Below are 25,237 nucleotides of genomic sequence, written 5' to 3' on the forward strand. Positions count from 1 at the left end.
AGAGGCTGGCCTCGGAGGGATGCAGCTACAGCTGAGGGCCATCAGGGGACCTGCCAGGGGACAAGCGCCCTGCACCCAGCAGCAGTGGGCAGGACCTTTGAGCTTCTGGCTAACTTCTGTTCTCCAAAACTACTCTGTGTGTGGCCATTTGTCACAGGGAGACTAAGAAGCAAAGCCAGGTGGTTAAATGCACACATTACAGTGCACAGGGACCCAAGTTCAAGCCCTTGGTCCCCACCTGCAGAGGGAAGCTTCATGAGTGGTGAAGCAGGGCTGCAGGTGTCTCTCTGTTTATTTTCCTCTCCAGCTCCCCTTCCTTCTCAATTTCTTTTTTGTCTCTATTCAGTAATAAATAAAATAAAAATAAAAAGGTTAAAATGATAAATTCTTTTTAAAAAAAGGGAGACTGAGGAAGCTACCACATCTCTGGCTTATGGTGGTGAGGGGGATCGAACCTGAGGTTTAAGAGCCTCAGGCAGGAGACTCTGCATAACCATTAAGCTATCTCCCCCGCCCTAGGAGAGTCTTTTGCCATCGCAATTCAGCTGTCTCTGCCACATAATGTTTCACTGTGCTCCCTGTCAGTGAAACCCAGCCTCAAGCGCTGGGGTGTGATCGGGTTGTTAGAGCAATGCTTTTTCTAAGGATCCTTAAGCTGCTGTGAAGACATGCCAAATGGGACAGGAGCAGAATTTGGGAGAGACCCGCCAAATGGCATTACTTAAAAAGAGCCAAGGGAAGGGGTGGCTTGGAGGAGGGGATGGTGGGGTGGAGGAGGGAAAGGGAGCAGCCGGGTCTGATCTGGGGTGTTTCTCAAGGAGTAGCCCAGAGGCTGAGCTGGCTGGGTGGGGGGGGGGGGGTGAGGGGCTTGGGATTTGCGTGGGTGGAGCTGGAAGCAGCTAGAACAGCTCTCATTTCTGGGTGACTGGCTCTAGCTCCTGGGTACAGTGTGCGGGCACTGAGATAACGACAGCTGCCAAAATGGCCTTCTCATGCGGGCCATGGCCGCTCCTGCTGGTGCCGTCAGCAACAGACGGCAGGCACCTGGACAGGGGAGGAGAAAGGCCGCCAGTGATCCCATACCAAGGCTGCCCATGGCACAGGAGAGAGAGAGGGGGAAGCGAGCGGGCTACCACTGTGCTGCAGGCCATGACGAGGCCTTAACTGGGGACATCAGGCATGCAAATCTGCTGCTGTACCAGCTGAACTGTCTCTCCTGGCACTTAAATCTACCTTCGTTGTGTTTTATAAAAATAAATATTTATTATTCATTGGCCAGAGGCGGAAATCAAGAGGGAGAGACACCCGCAGTGCTGCTTCACCACTCGTGAAACATCTCTCAGGCAGGTGGGGAGTGGGGAGTGGGAACCCGGGTGGAATCCGGGTCTCTGTGTACTGTAACAGGTGCACTCTATCTGGTGCACCACCACCCTGACCGAAGCCCACCTTTAAAAAACCTGGCTTTCGGGACGGGGGTAGATGGTTCTGCAAAGAAACTCATGCTCCAGACTTCAAAGTCCCACGTTGTTTAATCCTCTGTACCACCATAAACCAGAGCTAATCAGGACTTTATTATTATTATTTTTTAAAAGGACTTGGCTGCAATTCTGCTGAGAAGCCAAGTTGCTCAGCTAGGCAAGGCTGTGGCAAAGCAACCAGCCTCTGGACGCTGGCTGGGGCCCCTGTAAGTGAGTTGGCTGGCCAGGGTCTGAGCAATCTGGGGTGGCTGGGACCCAGCTCTGGGGAGTGAGGGTGTCCTTGGGAGGCGGCCCAGCTGCCTAGGTGCTCACACCCAGGCGAATCTGCTGTGCACAAGGACAGCCTTGTGTGTGAGGGCATGTCCCTGAAGGTGTGGGCAGCTCTGCATTAATTCCCGAGGCCGTGCCATGGCTAACACAGACCAGCACCCTGGGGTTCACGGGTGTGTGTGTGTGGTGGGGGGGTCGTGGGCAGTGCCCTCCTGCATCTGGCCAGCACTGGGCCCTCGGGGACAGTCCAGGGCCTGGAGCCCCAAGGAAGTCTCCCTCAGGGGCTCAGTTGTCATTTCTGCCCAGAATACCCATTCCATCTGGAAGCAGGGGCAGCCTGCGAGAGGGTCCCCCGCGGGAGATGGGGTACCAGGTCCCGGGGGACCTGAGCTTCAGGCCACCGCGTGGGTGGGCGGGGCCAAGGCTGACAGCGTGATTGACAGAGCTCAGGCGAGGAAGCACCGGAAGGGACCTGGTGCATTTGGGGTCCTGGGTCCGAGCAGCTGGAGGGGGGTGCCGCGCAGACGGAGATGGGGTACTAGGTCCCAGGACCCGGGACCACCGTGTGGGTGGCCCGAGGCTGACAGCGTTCAGGCGAGGATGCACGGGAAGGGACGTGGTGCATTTGGGCTTCTGTGTCGGAGCAACCCAAGAGGGGTAGTCGCAGCTCGGAAACTTGCAGCCCGGGGTCCCCGCGCCAGTGCGCACGCGTACGGCGGCCTTGTCCCGAACCGCAGCGCTCCCAGTTTCTTCCCGGCGGCGCTCAGTGCGCACGCGCGGGGGCAGCCCCTCCCCCGGTCCCTTTACCCCCCCTCCCCGGCGGCGGTGGAGCGAGAGAGGATTTGAAATCGGCCGCGCGTGCGCACTGGCGCCGGGCCGGCCCGGGAGGCCGCGCTCCCCTCCCGCGCCCGCCTCCGCGCCCGCCCCCGCGCCCACCCCGCGTCGGAGCGGAGGAGGCGGTGGCGCCCCCGCCCGCCCGGCCTGGCTCTCGCCGCCGCCGCCGCCGCCCCAGCGCCCCGGAGCCGCCGCAGGGCGCCGCGGGCCCGCCCCTCGCCCGGCCCCCGCCCATGGCCTCGCCCCGCCGGCCCGCCGCCTAGCCGCCACCGCCGCCCCGGGCCCCGCGCCCGCCCCGCGCCGCCTGACCCGCCCGCCCGCCAGGCCCGAGCCGCCCGCCGCCAGGAGGCCGGTACCCGGGGCCGCTGCCCTGCCCCGCCCGCCCCAGCCCGTGCCCAGCCGCGGCGCTCCCGTGCACCCCGGCCCGTGCGCCCCTGCCCGTGCACCGCGGGCCGCGCTCCCCTGCACCCCAGCCCGTGCACCGCGGGCCGCGCTCCCCTGCACCCCAGCCCGTGCGCCCCGGGCCGCGCTCCCCTGCACCCCAGCCCGTGCACCCCAGGCCGCGCTCCCCTGCACCCCAGTCCGTGCGCCCCAGGCCGCGCTCCCCTGCACCCCAGCCCGTGCGCCCCAGGCCGAACCCGGCCCACCCGCGCAGGAGGCCGGTACCCGAGGCCGGGCGCCCCCGTGAGGTCCTGCCAGTGCACCCCAGCCCCGAGCCTCTCTCCGAGCGCCCCCGCCCGAGCCGCCCAGTGTCCCAACTCCCCCAGTTGCTGTGCCCCTGCGCCAGTGATCCAGCTCTTCCAGCTCCTTCAGCTCCTGCCGGTGTCCCCGCTCCCCGGCTCCCGCCCTCGCGTCTCCAGCGCCTGCCACCCAGCTCTCCACTCCCCCGGCCCCGGCCCGGCAGCGGCGGCGGCAGCGGGCCCGGCCCGGGGCGGCGCGGGCGCGGGGGCGGGGCGGCGCGGCGCGGCGGCGCGGGGGGCGCGTGGATGGATCCGCGCGTGGCCTGGATCCAGCCGGAGCAGAAGGGGCCGGCCAACGCGCTCTGGATGCAGATCTGGGAGACGGCGCAGGGCGGGGGCCGCGGCGCGGGGCTGGCCTCCTACCTCTGCCTCAACTCGCCCGCGCTGGAGCCGGCGGGGCGCGGCGGCGGGCTGGCGGGGGCAGAGGACTCGGCCTCCCCGGGCCCCCCCGGGACCCCCGAGCTGCTCCCGGCGCTCGGACCCGCGGCCGACGGCGCCCGCCGCCTGCACAAGTCCTCGTCGTCCTCGTCCTCGTCCTCGTCCTCTTCTAACGCCGAGTCGGGCACCGAGAGCCCCGGCGGCTGCTCGTCGTCTAGCGGCACGTCCTCGCTTGGCCGGCCCGGGCCCCGTGGCGCCGCCTGCTGCCCCCCGGGGCCCCCCGCGCCCCCCGGCCCGCACCGCCTGCACCCCGGCCGCCGGAAACGCGAGAACAAGGCCAGCACCTTCGGCCTCAACTACCTGCTGTCCGGCAGCCGCGCCGCGCTGAGCGGAGGGGGCGGCCCCGGGTCCCAGGCGCCCCGGCCCGGCACGCCGTGGAAGATCCGCGCCTACAGCCCGGGCATCCAAGGGTGAGTCCGGGCGGGACCCCTGGGTGCCGGGTGGGGGCGTTGGGGCGGGTCAGAGACCCATGGGTGTTTGGGGGCGGACCAGGACCCCTGGGTGCCGGGGTGGGGCTTGGGGGTGGGTCAGAGACCCGTGGGTTGGGGAGACGTGGGTCAGGGACCCCTGGGTGCTGAGCAGGGGCTTGGGGGTGGACCAGGACCCCTGGGTGCCGGGGTGGGGCTTGGGGATGGGTCAGACCCGTGGGTGCCGGGGTGGGGGAGTTGGGGCGGGTCAGAGACCCGTGGGTGCTGGGGGGGGGCACGGACCAGGACCCTTGGGTGCCGGGGTGGGGCTTGGGGCTGGGTCAGAGACCTGTGGGTTGGGGAGACGTGGGTCAGGGACCCCTGGGTGCCGAGCAGGGGCTTGGGGGTGGACCAGGACCCCTGGGTGCTGGGGTGGGGGCGTTGGGGCGGGTCAGAGACCCAGACTTGTGGGTGCTGGGGGGGGCCGGACCAGGATCCCTGGGTGCCGGGGTATGGCTTGGGGGCGGGTCAGAGACCCGTGGGTGGGGGGGGCGGACCTGGATCCTGGGTGGGTGCTTGGGGGCGGACCAGGACCCCTGGGTGCTGGCTGGGGCTTGGGGGCCGGTCAGAGACTCGTGGGTTGGGGGGGCGTGGGCCAGGGACCCGTTTGTGCTGAGGGGTGTGGAGGCGCAGGCCAGGGGCCCTTGGGTGCCTGGGGTCGTGAGCCAAGGGGTTATGGGGACACGTGGAGGCGTGAGCCCGGGACTCATGGGTGCCATGGGGGGTGTGGGCCAGGGACCCTTGGGTGCCAGGGCTTCACGAGCTAGGGGCACATGGGGGCATGGGCCGGAGACTTTTGGGTCTGTGTGGGTTGCTAGGGGTTGTGAAAATAGGGGTGGGCGGAGATATAGCAAGTTACTGGGGGGCTTGGGTCAGAGGTACGTGAGGAGGATCCCTAGGCTAGGGGCGTGTGGCCGTGCCTGGGGACTGGTGGACTTCCTGGGGAGTGGGCCAGGGCCTCACACAGGGCTGGGGACTCAGGGCTTCCTGGGTTGTGGGCTTCCATAGTCTGGGGCCGGTGAACACACTGGATGGGAAGAAGGGTTAGGTGCCCTGGGCTGGTGGGGGCACTGCCCAGCGGCCTGTAGGTTGAAGGGCACTCGAGTGGGTGCATGCATTTGTTCACAGGTGGGCCAGGGGCATGTGGGGTGGGGGGACTTGGGGTCCTGGCTGCCAGGCCAGGCCAGGGGTTTGGGGTCATCAGGACTCAGGCTGTCTGCATCTGAGGATGTGGACAGGAGACGGTGTGGTGGGTGCCAGCTGGCAGTATCGAGGCCTTGGGGACCCCAGTGACCCGTCTCCTGCTGTCCCAGCTCCGCCGTGGTCCCCAGGCTGCTTGGTGGCATGTCAGCTCTGCTGGGTGTCAGGTTCAGTTATTAAAAGGCAGGTCATTTGGACCGTGGTGAGCTGGATGGGGAGTGGGGGGGTGTCAGCCCACCTGTGGGGTGTGTGTGGAGGGGTCCTGCCTCTTGACCTGCCCAGGGGGCCGCTGGCTTTTCTTTCTGACCCTGCCTGACAAAGATAATGGTATGGCGTTTGCTGGCTTTTCTTTCTGACCCTGCCTGACAAAGATAGGTATGGCGTTTGCTGGCTTTTCTTTCTGACCCTGCCTGACAAAGATAGGTATGGCGTTTGCTGGCTTTTCTTTCTGACCCTGCCTGACAAAGATAGGTATGGCGTTTGCAGGAGCTGGTTTCAGAGGTTTTTGTCTCTCCAGGAAGTGTGGAGTTAACTGGAGGACTTGTTTTCTCTCTCTGGAGATCCCTAACCAACCAGTGACTCCAGAAGTAACTTTTTTGGGGAGTCCCCCTACCCCCCTGTGCTGAGATCTCACAGGGTGTGATAGAATTCGTCTAAGAAGCATCATCTGTGACCAAGAACCTGCACTTAATATTTTTTGTTGCTGTATTTTCTTTTTTTTTTTAAATTTACTTATTTATTCCCTTTTGTTGCCCTTGTTTTATTGTTGTAGTTATTATTGTTGTTGTCGTTGTTGGATAGGACAGAGAGAAATGGAGAGAGGAGGGGAAGACAGAGGGGGAGAGAAAGACAGACACCTGCAGACCTGCTTCACCGCCTGTGAAGTGACTCCCCTGCAGGTGGGGAGCCGGGGGCTCGAACCGGGATCCTTATACCGGTCCTTGTGCTTTGTGCCACATGTGCTTAACCCTCTGCGCTACCGCCCGGCTCCTGCTGTTTTTTTCTCTTATTGGATAGGACAGAGAGATCGAGAGGGAAGGGAGAGATAGAGAGACATAGAGACACCCTGCTTCACCGCTTATGAAGCTTTCCCCCTGCAGGTGAGGAGCGGGGGCTTGAACCCAGATCCTTGCCCACCACTGTCCAGGCCTCTTGATTTCCAAGTGTTTCCCCACCAGGGCTGGGCCCTTGTCGGAAGGTGAGGTGAGCGCAGTCCCGGTAGGGACCCATGAGAACACGTGGGCCGGGGCAGCCAGGTGAGGCCTCTCAGGGTTGTCTGCTCTCTTGCCCGACTCCCTGGCCCTGGCTTGTCTGGGCTTCGAGGGGCTGGAGTCACAACAAACTACCCCTTTTGCACGTTCATGCCAGCGGTTGTCCGGGGTCACTGCCACCACCCCGGCTGTGTGGTGGCCGGGGGGCTTTGGGGGAGGGGGCTGGCTTTCTGCAGGTCACCTTGACTAGGCACCCAGGCGGCTCGACTTTGAGGAGAGCTCGGTGCCTGCAGCTGGGGGGCCGGCAACCTCCTTCAGCTGGTCTGGCTGGCTGGGGAGCCTCACCTTCCTCAGTCCCTGCCACTCTGGAAGCTTCCCTGAGGAGCGAGGGCCCTTTTTTTTGTCTGCCTGCTCTGACCTGTCCCCCTGGCAGGCTGGACAGGGCAGCAGAGTGGTCAGCCCTTCTGCTGTGGGCTGCATCCACCACCATCCTTGTGGTGTGTGGTGGTATGTGGGTGTGTGGGTCTGGGCCCCCAAACTCACCTGCCTGTGCCTGGTGTCCCCTGTCCTGGGGAATTCACTGTCCAGGTGTGTGGCTCCTGTGTCCCCAGGAATGTCTTTGCATGACCACTGCATTGTCTCCCCAGTCCAGTCTCTGTCTCGCAAAAAATGAAAGTCTGGGAGGCTTGGTGGTGGCGCATGTGGTTGAGTGTCTGTGCTACCAGGTGCAAGGATCTCAGTTCAAGCCCCGGCGCCCCGTGAGCAGCCTCACTAACAATGGAGCAGTGCCGCAGTGCGTGTCCTCCATCTCTCTCTCTCTCTCTCTCTCTCCTCTTCTCCACCTCTCTTTCCCTCTCTCCCTCTCTCTCTTCTCTTCTCTTCTCTTTTTTTTTTAAAGCTTTATTTATTTATTTTACCTTTTGTTGCTCTTGTTGTTTAACATTGCTGTGGTTATTGATGTTGTTGTTGGAGAGGACAGAGAGAAATGGAGAGAGGAGGGGAAGACAGAGGGGGAGAGAAAGACAGACACCTGCAGACCTGCTTCACTGCCTCTGAAGCGACTCCCGTGCAGGTGGAGAGCCGGGGGCTCGAACCGGGGTCCTTACGCTGGTCCTTGCGCTTTGTGCCACGTGCGCCTAACCTGCTGCGCCACCGCCCGACTCCCTCCTCTCCTCTTGAATGGAGAAGTTGGCCCGGGAGGCTGCTCCATGGTGCTCTGGCTGAGGGGTCTCTGGTCTCCCAGGGAAATGAACTCAGGCTCACCTGACAGGCCCTCACCACCCCCTGTCCCTGTAGGTAGCTGTCCACCTTGGCAGAAGACCCCAGACTCCCGGTAGTGCGGCCCCGGCTGGTGGTGGATGGGGGGGAGATCCTGGACCCCCAGTTCTGTGCCTGGCACACCCTCCCCATCCCCCAGCCTCTGCCAGGCGCAGGATGGAAGGGGGTGGGTGGCCCCTCCAGAAAACATCTGTGCCTTACAGGGAAGGCCACCCCACTCACCTCCAAAAAGTAAAAAATTTGAGTGTGAAGAGTTAGGAAACAGAACCGGCAGACAGCTGCCCACATAGGCCTCTTTCCTTAGCAGGAGTGATGCTCTGGGTTCTAGCCGCAGCTCCACACAGGAGGGCCGCAGAGCCCTGGGGGAAGTTCACGGGTAGTGGAGCAGTGCTGTGCTGTGTCTGTCTGTCTGTCTCTGTCGCTCCCTGCCTGAAATGAAAGGAATGGGAGACTTGGTCTGGGAGAGGAGGGTGATGCTGGTGTGAGTACTGGCTGGGCTAGAGGGAAAAAATACAGGCCAGAAAATGTGTGGGGTTCCCTGTCGCTCTGGCCGGGTGCCGGGTTTGCTGGCTATGGGCTGCGGCCTCTCCCCACCACTCTGCCCGGGACCTCGGGCTGGAGCAGGGCCTGTGGCTCCCCCTCACACCCCCTCACCCCCTCACCCCCTCGCAAGGCCCCTGGGCTGCCCGTTTTTTTTCTGTTTCCACAATTAGGCTTGTGCTGGTCTCTCCCGTATGTGTTCACGGCTTTTTTTTTTTTCTTCCCTGATTTTCTTTCTTGATTTAATCCTGGCTTTGCTGTTGGAAGGTTCTGGGTATATGTTTTCATGTGTGTGTGTTGGGGGAGCAAAACCTCCCCTCTTCCTAGTGTTGTTTCCCCTTCTTCTGCTTGGTGCAGGCCATCCTGTCTCCTGTGAGGTGCTGGGGCTCGAACCCTAGCCCTTGAGCTTGGGAAGGCATAGTCCCTACCCAGTGAGCTCTCTCTGTGGTGTGCTGGGCCAGTGACATCTCATGGTGGCAGGGGGTGAGGGGGGGTCCAGGTCTGCCATCCATATGGCCCAGTTCTGAGCCCCGGCCCCAGGCCCCGGGGAAGCTTAGACACTGTGGTGTCTCTCTCTCTCTCTCTCTCTCTCTCTCTCACTCTCTCTCTCTCTTTCACACCAGGGCTGTCACTTGGTCTTAGTGCCTACAATATGAATCTGCTGCTCCTGGCGGCCTTCTTTCCCGCTTTTGTTTATGACAGAGACAAATAGGGTGAGATAATGGGACAGAGAGACAGAGAGACACCTGCAGACCTGCTTCACCATTCATGAAGCTTCCCCCCTGCAGGTAGGGACCAGGGGCTTGAACCTGGGTCCTTGCACATTGTAATATGTGCACTCAATCAGGTGTGCCACTTCCCAGATCTAAAAATATCTTACTTTATTTAGTTTTTGGATATATATATATATATATCACACACACAGCCCTGCTTTACTGTATATGAAGCTTCCCCCTGCAGGTGGGGAGTGAGGGCTCGAACCCAGGTCCTTACATGTGGTCACCCATGAGTTCTCCTGGGTATGTTGCTGCCCAGCCCCCTTGCCTCATCCCTGTCTCCCTTGTGTCTGTCTGCAGTGGTGAAAGCCCAGTGTGAGCGGCTTCTCCAGCCGCTGTCATCTAAGTCCTTCAAAGCCACCTGTCGCACGCTACCTTAAAAAAAAAGCCAAACAAAAAAAACTTTTGTATTATCTTTTTTCTTATTTTATTTATTCCCTTTTGCTGCCGTTGTTTTTTATTGTTATAGTTATTATTGTTATCAATGTCGTTGTTGTTATCTATCTAGGACAGAGAGAAGTGGAGAGAGGAGGGGAAGACGGGGAGAGAAAGACACCTGCAGACCTGCTTCACTGCCTGTGAAGTGACTCCCCTGCAGGCGGGGAGCCGGGGGCTCGAACCGGGATCCTTGTGCTTTGCACCACCTGCATTTAACCTGCTACGCTACTGCCTGACTCCCTGTGTTATCTTTATTTATTCACTGGATAGAGACAGCCAGAAACTGAGAGTAGGGAGAGCTAGAGAGGATGAGAGAGACACATGCAGCCCTGCTTCACCACTCGCAAAGCTTTCCCCCTGCAGGTGGGGACCAGGGGCTGGGACCCGGGTCACGTGTGACACGTGTGCTCTACCGGGTGTGCCACCACGGGCCCTCACCCTTCACACTTTTGCAGAGTGAAACACAGGAGAAATACCTCACATTCCCAACTGCCCAAGACGCAGGGACCAGAGAGGGGCAGAAGAGCAGGCAGGGCCCTGTTCTGGCAGAGGCGGTGCCCGGGTTCGAACTCCCGACCTCAGGCCCGCAGGCCCTCCAGCCAAGCCAAGTGTGATGGGTGTGGACCGTGTCCCTGAGTGGCCAGAGAAGCCCGTGGGCCCTTTGGTGTGGGGGGACGGGGATCCCGTGTCCTCCGTGGGTGACCCGCCTGGGGCCCTGGCCCCCCGTCCCGCCTGGAGGGGGTGTGGGCTGTGGCATGTCTGACCCCAACACTGTCGGGGTCCTCGTCACTGGTCCAGGGAGGGGGCGCGATGGCCCGTCCTCTTCCTCTTCCCAGGGCAGCAGCTTCGAGGGGGAAATGAAACCGAAAGCCGCTTGGCTGCCCGCCAGCCTGGGGACACGGCCTGCTCGGCAGGGCTGCCATGAAGGGGGGGGTTTGCGAGTCGGGGGTCCTCTGCTTGTGATGGGGGGCGGGGCTGCAGGAGGCCCTGGTAGACCTGGGCCCCCTGCCCTGTCTCCCTATGTGGGCTCCCCTGGGCTGCGTCTGGTGCCCCCGCCAAGGAGGGTGGGAGCAGGATTCCTCCAGAAGGTTCTAGAGAGAGAGAGAGCTCTCCCTCAGAGCTGCAGTGGCCGCCAGCTGTGCCCCTGCTACTGGGGTCCCACACACTAGGGAGAGACCCCCAGCCTCCACCAGGGGTCCTGAGCACGAGCATGGGGTGGTCCCCTGTTCACTGGGGTCCTGAGGGCTGTGATGGGGTGTGCTGCTGTGTGCAGGCCCAGGAGAGTGGAGGCTGGTGAGGCCGGCAGCATTGGGGGGTAGAAGGGTCCCCTGCCTGGTGGTGTCCATGAAAGCTAAGCCCCAGCCCCAGCCCCACAACCTCAGAGCTCCTCAGCCCCTCAACACCAGAGCCCCAGTCCCCAGCCCCCAGCTCTAGCTAACCAGCACCCCAGCCCCAGAGCCCCTCAACCTAGAACCCCCAGCACCCCAGCTCTAGCCAGCCAGCCACCCAGCCCCAGAGTTCCTTAGCCCCTCGATACCAGAGCACCCAGCCTCCAGCTCTAGCCGTCCAGCCACCCAGCCCCAGAGTTCCTTAGCCCCTCAATACCAGAGCCCCCAGCCCTAGAACCCACAGCCCCCCAGCTCTAGCCAGCCAGCCACCCAACCCCAGAGTTCCTTAGCCCTTCGATACCAGAGCCCCCAGCCCCCAGCCCCCAGCCATAGAATCCCCAGCCCCCCAGCTCTAGCCAGCCAGCCACCCAGCCCCAGAGCTCCTTAGCCTCTCATTACCAGAGCCCCCAGCCCTAGATACCCTAGCCCCCAGCTCTAGCCAACCAGCCACCCAGCCCCAGAGTTCCTTAGCCCTCAATACCAGAGCCCCAACCCCCAGCACATAGCTCTAGCCCCCCAGCCCCCCACCCCCCCAGCCCCAGAGCCCCTCAATCCCAGAGCCCTCAGCCCCCAGCTCTAGCCAACCAGCCCCCCAGCCCCAACCAGCCTCCCAGCCTCCCAGGCTGTGTGTGTCGGGGGCTCACTGCACCAGAGTCCTAGGTGCCTGGTAGGACCCAGGTCCAGTGCCAGGCTTCGCCCTTGCCTGCGGAGGGGGAGGCGGGAAGGGACGTGGTGTGTGACCGCCGTGCCCTCTCGCCCGCCCCCAGGCTGCATGAAGAGATCATCGACTTCTACGACTTCATGTCCCCCTGCCCCGAGGAGGCCGCCATGCGCAGGGAGGTGGTGGCGCGCATCGAGACCGTGGTCAAGGACCTGTGGCCTGCGGCCGATGTGGGTGATGGCTCCCCGCTGCTGCTCTCGCGGCTGTTTCCCCGGGGCGGAGCCAGAGCCCCTCAGCTCTGGTTGTGGCTCTGGGACTGAGCCTGGGGTCTGGGGCGTTGGAGTTCTGAGCCCTACTGTAGAGCTGGTTCCCTGGCAGTTATGATTGCATTGTTCTTGTTATTTTTAAAAGTCTTTTTTTTTTTTTTTTTTTTTTTACAAAAATTACTTTTATTTTATTTCAGTGAGAGAGAGAGATACAAGAGCACTAGAAAGAGAGAGACCAGAGACCTGCTCAGCTCTGGGGATTGAACCGGGGACCTCAGAGCCTCAGGCAGGAGAGTCTGTTTGCAGAACCAGTGTGTTGTCTCCTCTGCCCTGTGGTGGTGGTGTTTATGGCTTATGACAGGGGACCGGGCATGATGCTGTCATTCCTGGGCCAGATTTTCTTTGTTTTTCAAAGATTTACATTTAAAAAAAAAAAATTTTTATGCAAGGACCAGCTTAAGGTTCCCGGTTCAAACCCCCAGCTCCCCACCTGCAGGGGAGTCACTTCACAGGCGGTGAAGCAGGTCTGCAGGTGTCTGTCTTTCTCCCCCTCTCTGTCTTCCCCTCCTCTCTCCATTTCTCTCTGTCCTATCCAATGACAATGACATCAATAACAATAATAACTACAACAATAAAACAAGGGCAACAAAAAGGGAATAAATATAAAAAATTTAAAAAGTTACTGCTGGATAGAGACAGAAATTGAGAAGGAAGGGGGTGCCACAGAGAAGGAGACAGACAGAGACAGAGACAGCCCCGTCCCAGCTCTGCCACTCCTGAAGCTTTTCTCCTGCACGTGCGGACCGGGGTGTTGAACCCAGGTCTTGTGCCACTGTAGTGTGGGTATTGAACCAGATACACCACCTCCTGGCCCCCAGTTTTTTTTTGATTATTTTATTTTTTAGTGTTTGTTAGTGATTTAATATCGATTTACAAAATGGTAAGAAAATGGGGCTAATTCCGTATGGGTCCCACCACAGAGTGTGCACCCCCAGCCCTGCCATTGGGAACTACGATAGTTTCCCCAAGGGAATGGATCTGGGCTGATTCTCTTGTCATATCTATGTGTGTATATACACGCACATGTCCTGAGAGGAGAGAGATCAAAGTGCCCACCCCTCATGGGGTTACCTGGTGGATCTCTGGGTGCTGTGCCTGGTGCTGAGAGAGGAGAGACCCACAGCCCTCCCCACCCTCCATGGGCTCCCTGGGTGCTGTGCCTGGTGCTGAGAGAGGAGAGACCCCCACAGCCCTGCCCACCCTCCATGGGCTCCCTGGGTGCTGTGCCTGGTGCTGAGAGAGGAGAGACCCCACAGCCCTGCTACCCTCCATTGTATGTATATACACACATATATAGATATACTGCAGACACACACACACACACACACACACACACACACACACACAGACACACACACACACACAAATACTTTTTCCCATTTGTCAATGGTCCTGCTTTCACTTCCTTTCTAAGTCATTGCTACACCTGTTATTACTTGCAGATGTCTTCCTTTTTTTTTTCCTCTTCTGTCTCAGATAAAAGGAACAGTCCTTGCCCACACAAGATTTTTCATACTTTATATTTCAGTTGGAAGGGGAGAAGAGAGATGTCACAGCAATGCTGTGCCACTTGGGGAGCTTCCCCCGGTGCTCTAGGGATCCCAGGTGGTACCTGGGCTCCAGACTGTGTGCATGGCAGGTGAACTTGCTTCTGCTCCGTAGGAGGGGGCGGTCTATAACTGAAAGATAGACATGGTTGTCCTGGGGGAGAGTTTGGCCCCTTCCCAATCTCACCTTCTTGCGTGGTGCTGAGAACCTCCCCGTTGGTGGTGGGCTGGGGCCTGCCAGGTGTGCTCCTGTGAAGACCCCTCTCTCTATCTCTCTGTCTCTGTGTCTCTGTCTTCTAGGTGCAGATATTTGGCAGTTTCAGCACGGGACTCTACCTGCCGACCAGGTGAGTGGGATCAGTGTCCTCCTCCTGCCTGTGGGTCTCGGGCTCAGCAAGGGCGAGGCACAGAGGACGGAGTCACAGTGTGGACGTCTTCTCTAGCTTCCCGGCTCCCTAGACAGCAGAGGTGAGGGAGGGAGGATGGTGCGAGAGACGGGCCTTGGGCCTGGATGTTCCCTGTGCTAGGCTCTTGGCTCTGCAGAATAACTCTGCCTGGGCAGAGAAGGCCTGACACCCGGCCCCGGTGTCTCTGGGCGTCTCTGGGGCCTCTCCCCCACGGGCCTGTGCATGACTGAGTGGCGGGGAATGGTGGGTTGGGCTCTGGTCTCATCACGTGAGCTTGGAGAGTGCTGGGCCAGTGTAGAGGGGAGAGTCGCAGGCTCCAGGAACCCCGGGTGGGCCAGTGTAGACGGCGGTAGCTATGGCTTATACATGAGTTGGAGAAACACAGCCAGATGCCAGGACCCTCAAGTCCGATGCTCTCAGGATTAAGAGGAAAGAACCAGTCATCTTACTGATCTGAGGAGTCTGGAGGGACAGCACCTAGACACCTCCAGGTGGGGGCCTCTCAGGTCACCTCATCAGAACTCAGGCAGAGTGTTTGTTGGGGAGATCAAACCACATCAGAAGGAACAGGAAGATGAAAAGGTGGCATCAGGGAAATAGCCCAGGAGCCACTGTCAGAGCTCAGATCGCTTTCAAGGCGGGGGAGACCCAGTGTGCTGGACCTGGATGACAGCAGCCTTTGTGTGAATGTCAGTGACCAGGTGCAAGTCTCCGAGGTGCCAGGAAACATTCAGGTCACTGTAGTGTACAGGCCCCACGCCCTTCAGGAAAGGAGCCAGAGGTCAGAGTTACAGATAAACGTTTTGGGGGCCAGGTGGTGGCGCACCTGGTTGAGCACACATCTTACAGTGCGCCAGGGCCTGGGTTCAAGCCCCTGCTTCTCACCTGCAGGGGGAAAGCTTCACGTGTGGTGAAGCAGGGCTGCAGGTCTCTCCCTCTCCCTCTCCCTCTCCCTCTCCCTCTCCCTCTCCCTCTCCCTCTCCCTCTCCCTCTCCCTCTCCCTCTCCCTCTCCCTCTCCCTCTCCGTGTTCCCTTTCCTCTCAGTTTCTTGACTGTCTCTATACAATAAATGATGAAGAGAAGTGACACATACGCATTTTGCATGGTCTCGAGGCCTGTGGACGGCCAATCCAACTCTCGACACTGCTCCAGACCTCAGCCCGAGGGGGGAGGGAGTCGTGACAGAAAGAGGAGCCTGAAACCTACTTCCTGGGCACCGGCTAACAGTCAGCCACATGTGTTTTGTAACCACGGAGGTTGTAGGTAAAATGAATAGAATTTTTTAAAGAAAAATTTTAAAAAAATTATCTTTATTTACTGGATAGAGAGTAAGAAATTGAGAGGGAATGGGGTGCTAGAGAGGGAATGGGGTGACAGGTGACAGAGAGACACCTGCAGCCCTGCTTTACCACTCACAAAACTTTCCCCCTGCAGGTGGGAACCAGGGGCTCAAACCCGGGTCCTTGCACATTGTAACATGTGCGCTTAACCAGGTGCGCCACCACCCAGCCCCGATAGAATTTCTACTAACAACAAATATCTATATTTAAAATGTTATTTATTAATGAGAGGGATTGAAAGAGGAGAGAGAAAACCAGATATCACTCTGGTACATGTGCTGTTGGGGACTGAACTTGGGACCTCAAGCTTGAGAGTCCAGCACCTTATCTATCCACTGCGCCACCTCCCGGACCACTTCTCTTTTGAGTTTTATTTATCAATGAATGAGAGCGACAGGAAGAGGAGAGAAACAAACAGCAAATACTGAGAAACACGGGGACAGAAAACTTGCTCAGTAGCAGTGGCTGTCAGCCTCTCCGCTGGCCGTCCTCTGTGGACCCAGGTAGGGAGGCAGCAGGGGCTGGGGACACAGCATGATGGTGACGCAAAAAGACTTTCATTCCTTAGGCACCGAAGGGCCCAGGTTCAATCCTCAGCACCACCATGAACCAGAGCTGAACAGGGTTCTGGTGAAAAAAAAAAAATAGAGACGAGATGGCAGACGCTGGCGGTCAGTCTTTCCACCGGGCGTCCATGTGTCCCAGCCTTTGCTCTGGGGACTCCCCCTGCTCCACGTGTGCTGCGTGTGCACCCCGGGGAACGGGGGGAGCTGCCCCGGCTCACGGCCCTGCTCTCTCCCCAGCGACATCGACCTGGTGGTCTTCGGCAAGTGGGAGCGCCCCCCGCTGCAGCTGCTGGAGCAGGCCCTGCGGAAGCACGGGGTGGCCGAGCCGGGCTCCATCAAGGTGCTGGACAAGGCCACAGTGAGTCGGGGCGTGCACACTCTCACCCTCGGGATAGGGGACCGGCTGGTGGGACCCCGAGTCTTGTGGCGTCTCGGGGCTGAGAGATGAAGCCGGAGAGCCATGGGGGGCCGGGCGGTGCACACCAGGCTGAGCGCGCAGAGCGCTGTGCAGGGGGAGCTTCACGGGTGTCTCCCTCACTCCCTCCCGTCTCAATTTCTCGGCCCTGTCCTATCAAGGGTAACAGAAAGAAAGAAAGAAAAGAAGGTGGGGAAGCAAATTGGCTGCCGGGAGTGGTGGGTGGGTTCATAATGCCGGGTACTAAGCCTCAGCGAAAACTGGAGGCCAGAAGCAAACCACAGCAGAGAGACTCCTGACGGCTGAGCCGGGGCCTGCCAGGGGTCTGTGTTGAGCCTGTGGGTTTGGGACTCCGACCAAAACTCTGACGGAGTGTCTGTCATCAGAAGGTGTGCACGGCATCAGTGCAGGCCGGAGAGACGGGCGTGTGCGGTGACAGCGAGCGCCAGACCCCTGGGTCGCGCAGTGGCACGTCTTATGCCCCCGTGTATTCCGTGCTCTGAGGGGCGGCCGTGCCCGTTACAGGTGCAGCCCCTTGGGGCCTGTTGGCTTAAGACGGGAGAATAAGGGCTTAGTAGCCCGGAGGGAGGACCCGAGAGCCTCAGCTCTTTGCAAAGTAGCGACTGACAGGCCTTAAGATTCAGGGGTCTCCCAGTCGTCAACAACTCGGGGACTAGGAAGTCAGAGGGCTCCAACGGGCACCCCTGTCCTCAGGCACAGACACGCTCAGGCCGGGCACGCTCACACCTCTCCCGTGAACACACACTGCGTGGGCATATGCACACTGACATACTCACACACTCCGCGTGAGCACACACCGCGCAGCCAGGGTTCATCTTTGACTGGACAGACTTGGTGACGGCTGTCAGTGGGTGACGTATCCCTGCGGAACCACAGCAGCTGGGAATATGCTCAGTGAGGTGACAGTCATGATGCTGGTGTGTGTGTGATCTCCTCCAGCCTCTCACAGGCTAAATAACACTGAGGCTCCCCAGGTAGACCCCCACAGCCCTGCCCACCCTCCATGGGGCTCCCTGGGTGCTGTGCATGGTGCTGAGAGAGGAGAGACCCCCACAGCCCTGCCCACCCTCCATGGGGCTCCCTGGGTGCTGTGCAGGGTGCTGAGAGAGGAGAGACCCCACAGTCCTGCCCACCCTCCATGGGGCTCCCTGGGTGCTGTGCCTGGTGCTGAGAGAGGAGGGACCCCACAGCTCTGCCCACCCTCCATGGGGCTCCCTGGGTGCTGTGCAGGGTGCTGAGAGAAGAGAGACCCCACAGCCCTGCCCACTCTCCGTGGGGCTCCCTGGGTGCTGTGCCTGATGCTGAGTCAGGAAAGACCTCCACAGCCCTACCTACTCTCCATGGGCTTCCTGGGTGCTGTGCATGTTGCTGAGAGAGGAGAGACCCCACAGCCCTGCCCACCCTCCATGGGCTCCCTGGGTGCTGTGCAGGGTGCTGAGAGAGGAGAGACCCCCACAGCCCTGCCCACCCTCCATGGGCTCCCTGGGTGCTGTGCAGGGTGCTGAGAGAGGAGAGACCCCCACAGCCCTGCCCACCCTCCATGGGCTCCCTGGGTGCTGTGCAGGGTGCTGAGAGAGGAGAGACCCCACAGCCCTGCCCACCCTCCATGGGCTCCCTGGGTGCTGTGCCTGGTGCTGAGAGAGGAGAGACCCCACAGCTCTGCCCACCCTCCATGGGCTCCCTGGGTGCTGTCCCCAGGACAAGCTCTCTTGCCCCATCGTTTTCCTTTGCTGAAAGAGTGTGCTCGTGCCCGTGAGAGTTTGCAGCACCCTGTGGGCAGTTCTCTTTTGTTTGTCTGCAGTGGCAGGGATTGAACCCAGGACCTCAGACATGCCAAGGAGGTGCTCCACCCTGAGCTCCTTCCCCTGCTGCAAAAGTACAGTCATTTCCAGTTTGCGAAAACACAAAGTGTGTGTGTTTTAAAAGAATTTTTTTTTATTTATGAGAAAGATAGGAGAGAGAGAGAAAGAACCAGACACCACTCTGGTGCATGTGCTGCTGGGGATTGAACTCAGGACCTCATGCTTGAGAGTCTGATGCTTTATCCACTGTGCCACCTCCTGGACCACGTGTGTGTGTGTGTGTTTTTTAAAGGAAACATCAGTATAAAATATAATTACAAACGACATTTTTTTTTAATTAAAAAAAATTTATGTGTTCATTCCTTTTTGTTGCCCATGTTGTTTTATTGTTGTAGTTTTGTTGTTATTGTCATCGTTGTTGGATAGGACAGAGAGAAATGGAGAGGGGAGGGGAAGACAGAGAGGGGGAGAGAAAGACAGACACCTGCAGACCTGCTTCACCGCCTGTGAAGTGACTCCCCTGCAGGTGGGGAGCTGGGGGCTCGAACCAGGATCCTCAAGCTGCTCCTTGTGCTTTGCACCACGTGCACTTAACCCGCTGTGCTACTGCCCGACTCCTGACCTTTTTTTTTTTTTTTTACCTCCGAGGTTATCACTGGAGCTCCCTGCTGGCACTATGAATCCACTGCTCCTGGAGGCTATTTTTCCGTTTTATTGGATAGGCAGAGAGAAATTGAGAGGGGAGGAGAAGATAGGGAGAGAGAGAGAGAGAGACACCTGCAGACCTGTTTCACTGCTTATGAAGCTTCCTCCCTGCAGGTGAGGAGTGGGGACTCAAACCCGTGTCCTTGCACTGAGTACTTTTTTTTTTTTTAATTTACTTATTCCCTTTTGTTGCCCTTTTTTTTTTTTTAAATTGTTGTAGTTATTGTTGTTGGATAGGACAGAGAGAAATGGAGAGAGGAGGGGAAGACAGAGAGGGGAAGAGAAAGACAGACACCTGCAGACCTGCTTCATTGCCTGTGAAGTGACTCCCCTGCAGGTGGGGAGCCGGGGGCTTGAACCGGGATCCTTACACCGGTCCTTGCGCTTTGCGCCATATGCTTAACCCGCTGCGCTACCGCCCGACTCCCCACTGAGTACTTTGTGTGCTTAACCGGGTGAGCTGCTGCTTTGGCCCCCATGGACACGTCTTTAGACATTGTGGCTGATGTGATTGGGGGCCAGGAGCCCCTCCCCACCCCAGACTCTGCTGGTGTCACAGAGACAAAGGCATGTCTGCCGCCGCTGTCCTGCCCTCAGCCACCGGTGTCCCCTGGTGCTGGCGTGGCCCTGCCTCATGCCCCTCACTGGCATGTGCTGTGACAGGCTGGTCTCAGCCTTGGGGGTTGTGGCGACCGTCCGGGTGTCCAGGGAGGCTCCTGGGCTGAGCCCCTTTCCGTGGGCGAGTGTGTCCTAGGGTGCTTCCGCCCTCCCTGCACAGGTGCCCATCATCAAGCTCACGGACCAGGAGACGGAGGTGAAGGTGGACATCAGCTTCAACATGGAGACGGGTGTGCGGGCCGCTGAGCTCATCAGGACCTACATGAAGGTGCCATGCGGCCGGGGGCGTGGTGGGAGGGCGGCGTCCCCCTCGGGAGGCCTCAGGAGCCGGGCTCTGGACTCTCCAAGTCTGCAGCGGCCGCTCACGGGCGGGCAGATGGCTCAGCTGGTGGGTTGCACACCTCCCTATGCCCAGGGCTGTGGCTTTGAGCCCTGGCAGCACTTGGGAGAGCCTCGGCATTGTGGGGAGACTCCAGGGATGCTCTCTTTCTCTTTTTCCTCCTCTCTCTCTCTCTCTGTCTCTCTCTCGTGAATGCAGTCTCAGTAGCAAAGCTTTTTCCAGTGCGGTGGGGGCTGGGCCCGAGCCTGGGCCGCCCTCCTGGCAAAGCAGCGCTCTCCTGTCCCCGGGAGCTGTTCGTGGTCACGCTCTCCTGCCCCCCACCGCCCACCCCACCTCCCCCTGAGATAAAAAAGAAAAACTTGACCCTGAGGACTGGCGTTGTGCATGGCTGCTGGTATTGCCAAACTGTTGAGTTGTCTGGAAAGTGATGACGGACAGACCTTTGTGTAGAAACATGTAGAGGCCGGGTGGTGATGCGCCTGGTTGAGGGCACCTGTTACAGTGCTCAAGGACCCAGGTTCAAGCCCCTGGCCCCCAGCTGCAGGGGGAAGCTTCATAAGTATTGAAGCAGGGCTGCTGGTCTCTGTCTCCCTTCCTTTGTCTTCCCTTTTCCTCTCAATTTCTCCCCATCTCTTGTCAAATAATGTTAAAACATGGATAAAAAGGAAGTAAAGTAAGAAAAATGTAGAAAAATGCTGATTTTCCTGACAACCCAGTGGATGTCAAGCAGACAGAGAAGCTGGCGGGAGACCCCTTGGCACTTGGACACCCGAGTGCCTGTTGGCTTCCCTCCCTGGGTTGCTATTTCCCTCAGTCTTCACTTTCCCGGAGGCTTATTTCATGAGGGAGAGGGGAGGGGAGAGGGTGAGGACACAGGGCACCTCTCAGCTCTGGCCCCTGGCAATGCCGAGAATCGAACCTGGGGCCTTGGGCTTGTAAGTCCCATGTTCCAGCGCCACGCCGCCTCCCGAGCTGTTGCGTGTGAGTCGGTGAAGGAGGCTCTGAGAGTGCCCTGTCTCAGCTTGGGACATGTCCCCTCTCACCCTGGCACCGGGAGCACCTGGCTGAGGGTCCCCGCTGTTGGGGTTCAGGTCTCTGCCGGGTGCCTGGACGGCTGGCCAGTGTCTTCACTGACCCCGGGCAGGATCTGCCAAAAGGGGCCCCTTGTCCTGCCACAGCGGCTGCCTGGGGCCTCGGCCTGTCCCTGCACCTCCCGTGTCCACCCAGCGTGGCGAGAGCAGAGCCCATTTATGTATTTATTTTTTTAATTAGTGACTTAATACTGATTTACAAGATCACAAGAGAACCTACTTTTATTAGTATTCATTACTCATCAGTGATTATTATGATATTGATGCGCAGAATCTTAATCCCACGACCCGAGTCTCTGTCCCGTCCTGTCTGTGGGAAGCTTCAGTGGCTGCCCCAAGGGCACGGCAGTGGGCTGGCTTTCCAGCTGCACTGTGTGTTTGTGCCCGTGTCCGTGGGCTGGAGCTCGGAGCCCGCATGGCTCCCAGTGCCCACTGTTCTGTCTTCTGAGGCTCCCACCCCTGCAGACTGGTCCTTGTGTGGTGACCGTGGGCTGGAACCTAGGTCCTTGTACTCATGACCTGGATGCTTTAGCCTCTGACCCACCTGTCGGTGACCCCTGGGATACTTTGTGATAACTTTTCTGTTCATTATGAGAGTAAGGGAATGAGAGAGAGAGAGAGAGAGCGGAGACATGGAGAGAGAGAGGAGAAAGACATAGAGAGAGAGACGGAGAGAGGGAGAGGGGAAGAGACACACACACACACACACAGCAGAGTCCTGCTCAGCTCTGGCAGAAGGTGGAGCGGGGAATTGAACCTGGGACCTCTGGGACCTCACTGGACCTCACAGGTCCTGTGCTCTGACAGGCTGAGTTGTCTTCCCAGCTCAGGGACCCTTCTTTCCTCCTGAGCCTTTTTAATATCATTTGATATAGACAGAGACAAGTTGAGATGGAAGGGGAGATAGAGAGGGGAGAGCACAACAGACCCCTTTTTTGCTCCAGGACTCATGAGAAGTGAGGTCCTCCCCCCTGCCCACTGCAGGTGGGGATGGAGGGATTGAACCTGGGTCTTATACTTTGTAACCAGTGCGCTCTGCCCGCTGCTCCACTGCCCGCCCCCCCGTCTTATCCCCAGGCAGGGGGGCTCCCCACTGCATCCTGTCTGTTCCCAGGCCTGCGGAGTGCAATGTTGGAGGCTGCCCAACCCAGCCCAGCCTCTGTCTGCTGGGTAGGGGTGGGGTACCCCGTCCTGCTCCCAGCGGGCTCAGGGGGTCGGCCTCCACCCCACCCGGCCACTGACCGCCTGTCTTGTCTTTGCCATCTGTAGAGATACTCGCTGCTGCCGTACCTGATCCTCGTGCTGAAGCAGTTCCTCCTGCAGAGGGACCTGAACGAAGTTTTCACCGGAGGAATCAGCTCCTACAGCCTCATCTTAATGGCCATCAGCTTCCTGCAGGTGGGCCTCCCTCCCTGCACCTGTGCCCCACCCCCGGCGCTTAGTGGCCTCCTGTGTGGTGCTGGGGCCCCTCCCCGGGGCAGGCATCCTCCCTAGTGAGCTCCCCACCTCCAGGCTCCCACTTGCCCGGGGAGCGGCCCGCCTAGCTCAGGGCACCTGGTCAGGAGCTGGTCAGGAGCCTGTTGGGAAGGGCTCGGGTGGGCGATGCCATGGTCCTTTGCCCCCAGGGTGGTGGCTGCGGCCAGTGCCCCTGCTTTGCCATGTTCCTGCCGCGGGTCAGAGGAGGCTTTGCCCCTCTGCTCTCTCTCAGTCCTTCCTGCATCTGTTGTTCTGTATTTAACAAAATAAAACAAACAAAAAATAGGGGCTGAGGAGACAGCATAGTGGTTCTGCAAACGGCTTTTATGTCACCATGTGCAGGGACCTGGGTTTGAGTCCCCAGTCCCCAGCTGCAGGAGGAAAGCTTTGTGAGAGGTGGAGCAGGGCTGCAGGTCTCCCTCCCTCTCTCCTTCCCTCTCTCCATCCTTCTCTCCCTCCCTTTCTCCCTCCCTCTCTCCCTACCTCCCTCTCTCTCTCTCCCCCTCCCTCTCTCCTCCCCTCCCTCCCTCTCTCCCCCTCCCTCTCTCCTTTCTTCTCTCCCTTTCTCCCTCCCTCTCCCTTTCTCCCTCCCTCTCTCCCTTTCTCTCCCTACCTCCCTCCCTCTCCCTCCCTCTCTCTCTCCCTCTCTCTTTATCCCTCTCTCCCTCTCTCCCTCCTTCCCTCTCTCCCTCCTTCCCTCTGTCTTTGTCTCCCCCTCCCCTCTGAGTTTCTCTCCATCCTATAAAGAATAATAAGGAAATAGGACTTCCAGGAACGCTGGGTCCATTTAGCAGGTAGTGAGCCCAGCGATGACCTGGTGGTGCAAAGTGCCCGAAATAGACATCGAGGTCGTGACGGGCTGAGTCCCTGGTGGGGGGGTGGGGGCCCTTCCATCCCGGTGGCTCACTCTGGTGACCCCTGCGCCCGCCGGGGGCATCTCTGGTGTCTCCCAGATCCTCTCCACACTCAGCGATGGTGACGCAACAAAGGTTTCTGGTCAAGGTGTCCTGGGTCCCGGTGGAACGGGGGTTCAGAGCCCAGAGTGTCTTCTCTCCCCCGGGGCCATCTCTGGCAGGCCTGGTCTGTCCCCGTCCCCAGGGCGCCTGGCCGCACGCAGAGCCTGACCCGCTTCCCTGGCCGGGTGCCTCCCCTTGGCAGCTGCACCCCCGGATCGACGCCCGGCGTGCGGACGAGAACCTGGGCATGCTGCTGGTGGAGTTCTTTGAGCTGTACGGGCGCAACTTCAACTACCTGAAGACGGGCATCCGGATCAAGGAGGGCGGTGCCTACGTCGCCAAGGACGACATCGGCAAGGCCATGGCCAGTGGCTACCGGCCGTCCATGCTGTGCATTGAGGACCCCCTGCTGCCAGGTGCCTTGCGTCTCTGGGAGGGTGGGGCGGAGAGAGGGGCAGAGCGCGGGCCGACGGCAGGGGGGCGTCACACAGTGGGCGGGCTTCTGCCTGCAAGGCCGGGGCTGCACTCCAGGGTCCCACATCTGTGTGTCTGTTTACTAATGGGCCCGAGGCCGGAGAGACAGCATAGTGGTTCTGCAAAGAGACTTTCAGTGCCTGAGGCTCCAGAGCCCTAAATTCAGTCCCTTAGCCAGAGCTGAGCAGGGCTCTGATAAAAAAAAAAAAAAGAGAGAGAGAGAGTCGGAGAGATAGATAGATAGAGAGAGAGAGAGGGAGGGGACCGGAGCCTCACTGTCCAGCTCTTGTCAAATGCAGTGTTGGGACTCAAACTTGGGACTCCCATGGTCACAAGCCCTGAGCTCTGCTCTCTCCTCCAAGGAAGAGGGAGAGACAGAGGAAGACAGGGAGGACGAGAACATGGGTTGCTTCTTCGTTGATCGGAGAGGGAGAGAGCCTGACTCCAGAGCTGGGACTGAACTTGGGACCCGGGCTGGGGAGCCCTGAGTTCGACTTTGTCCACAGGGGAGGGAGTGAGAGAGAGAGGGAGAAGGAGAGAGAGAGGGAGAGGGAGAGAGAGGGGGAACATTGGTTGCTTATTTCTTCATCAGAGAGGAGAGCCAGATTCTCACTCCAGAGCTCTGTCATCTGTGTCATCTGACAGAGCTGGGACTTGAACTGAAGGAGCCATGGTTGGTATGGGGTAGACAGCATAATGGTTCTGCAAAGAGACTCTCGTGCCTGAGGCTCCAAAGTCCCAGGTTCAGTCCCCTGCACCATCATTAGCCAGAGCTGAGCGGGGTTCTGGGAAAAAAAAACAAACCAAACCCAACAATGGTTACAAGCCCTGGGCACTGCATTTTTTCTTCCTCCATGGAGGGAGAGACAGAGAGAACATGGTCTGCTTATTCCTTTATCAGAGTGAGAGACAGAGCCTCACTGCAGAGCTGTGACTTGAACTTGGGACCCTGAGCTCTGCTTCTTTCCCTGCGTGTGGGTGGGGAGAGAGCAGAGCACTGGGGCGTCCCCACTGTGTCGCTCCCCTGCCTTGGGCACCTGGGTTGCTCCCAAGTTTGGGCCCTGGAGCTGTGATGGCGGACTGAGCCCAGCTCCCCGACACGTGTGTGCGTGTGTGTGCGTGTCTCCCCCACACATGCATGTCTCCCACACATGCGTGTGTCTCTCCCACACATGCATGTGTGTGCGTGTGTGTGTCCCCAAATCAGGAGGCAGAGCCCCCGTGCGCTTTTCAGTCCTGAGCTCCAGGGCCCCAAGCACACCTTCCCTGACCCTGGCAGCCTGGGCCTCGCGGTGGCCTCCCCATGTTCCCCGCCTGTCAGCTGGTGCGTGTAGGTGCAGAGCCCTGCTCGGAGGGGCTCTGGGTGAGGCCGGCCGGCGCTGGACTGATTCTGCAGCCCGGGGTGCCGTGGTCTGTGCTGCCTGTCTCCAGGTG

The 25,237-nt window shown here is 59.5% G+C and overlaps 1 protein-coding gene and 1 long non-coding RNA gene across 4 annotated transcripts in view; one reads left to right on the plus strand and one right to left on the minus strand.

Moving 5' to 3' along the window:
• LOC132538586 (uncharacterized) overlaps positions 1-25,237 on the minus strand; it is an 890,943-nt gene that overhangs the window by 631,607 nt on the left and 234,099 nt on the right. The window lies entirely within an intron of this gene.
• The window catches only part of TENT4A (terminal nucleotidyltransferase 4A), a 30,849-nt gene continuing 8,286 nt past the window's right edge, over positions 2,675-25,237 (plus strand). Inside the window, exons 1-7 of one of the 2 annotated variants that reach the window (XM_007520544.3) lie at positions 2,675-4,170; positions 11,826-11,949; positions 13,893-13,939; positions 16,143-16,263; positions 19,627-19,734; positions 22,167-22,295; positions 23,532-23,745. In XM_007520544.3, the coding sequence (XP_007520606.2) occupies positions 3,569-4,170; positions 11,826-11,949; positions 13,893-13,939; positions 16,143-16,263; positions 19,627-19,734; positions 22,167-22,295; positions 23,532-23,745 (1,345 nt within the window). In that variant the 5' untranslated portion in view covers positions 2,675-3,568. The remainder of the gene's footprint in view (positions 4,171-11,825; positions 11,950-13,892; positions 13,940-16,142; positions 16,264-19,626; positions 19,735-22,166; positions 22,296-23,531; positions 23,746-25,237) is intronic. The other variant, XM_060191137.1, reaches the window with a different exon arrangement.

The sequence above is a fragment of the Erinaceus europaeus genome, chromosome 5 (genome assembly GCF_950295315.1).
Source record: "Erinaceus europaeus chromosome 5, mEriEur2.1, whole genome shotgun sequence".
In the NCBI taxonomy this organism is placed as follows: Eukaryota; Metazoa; Chordata; class Mammalia; order Eulipotyphla; family Erinaceidae; genus Erinaceus; species Erinaceus europaeus.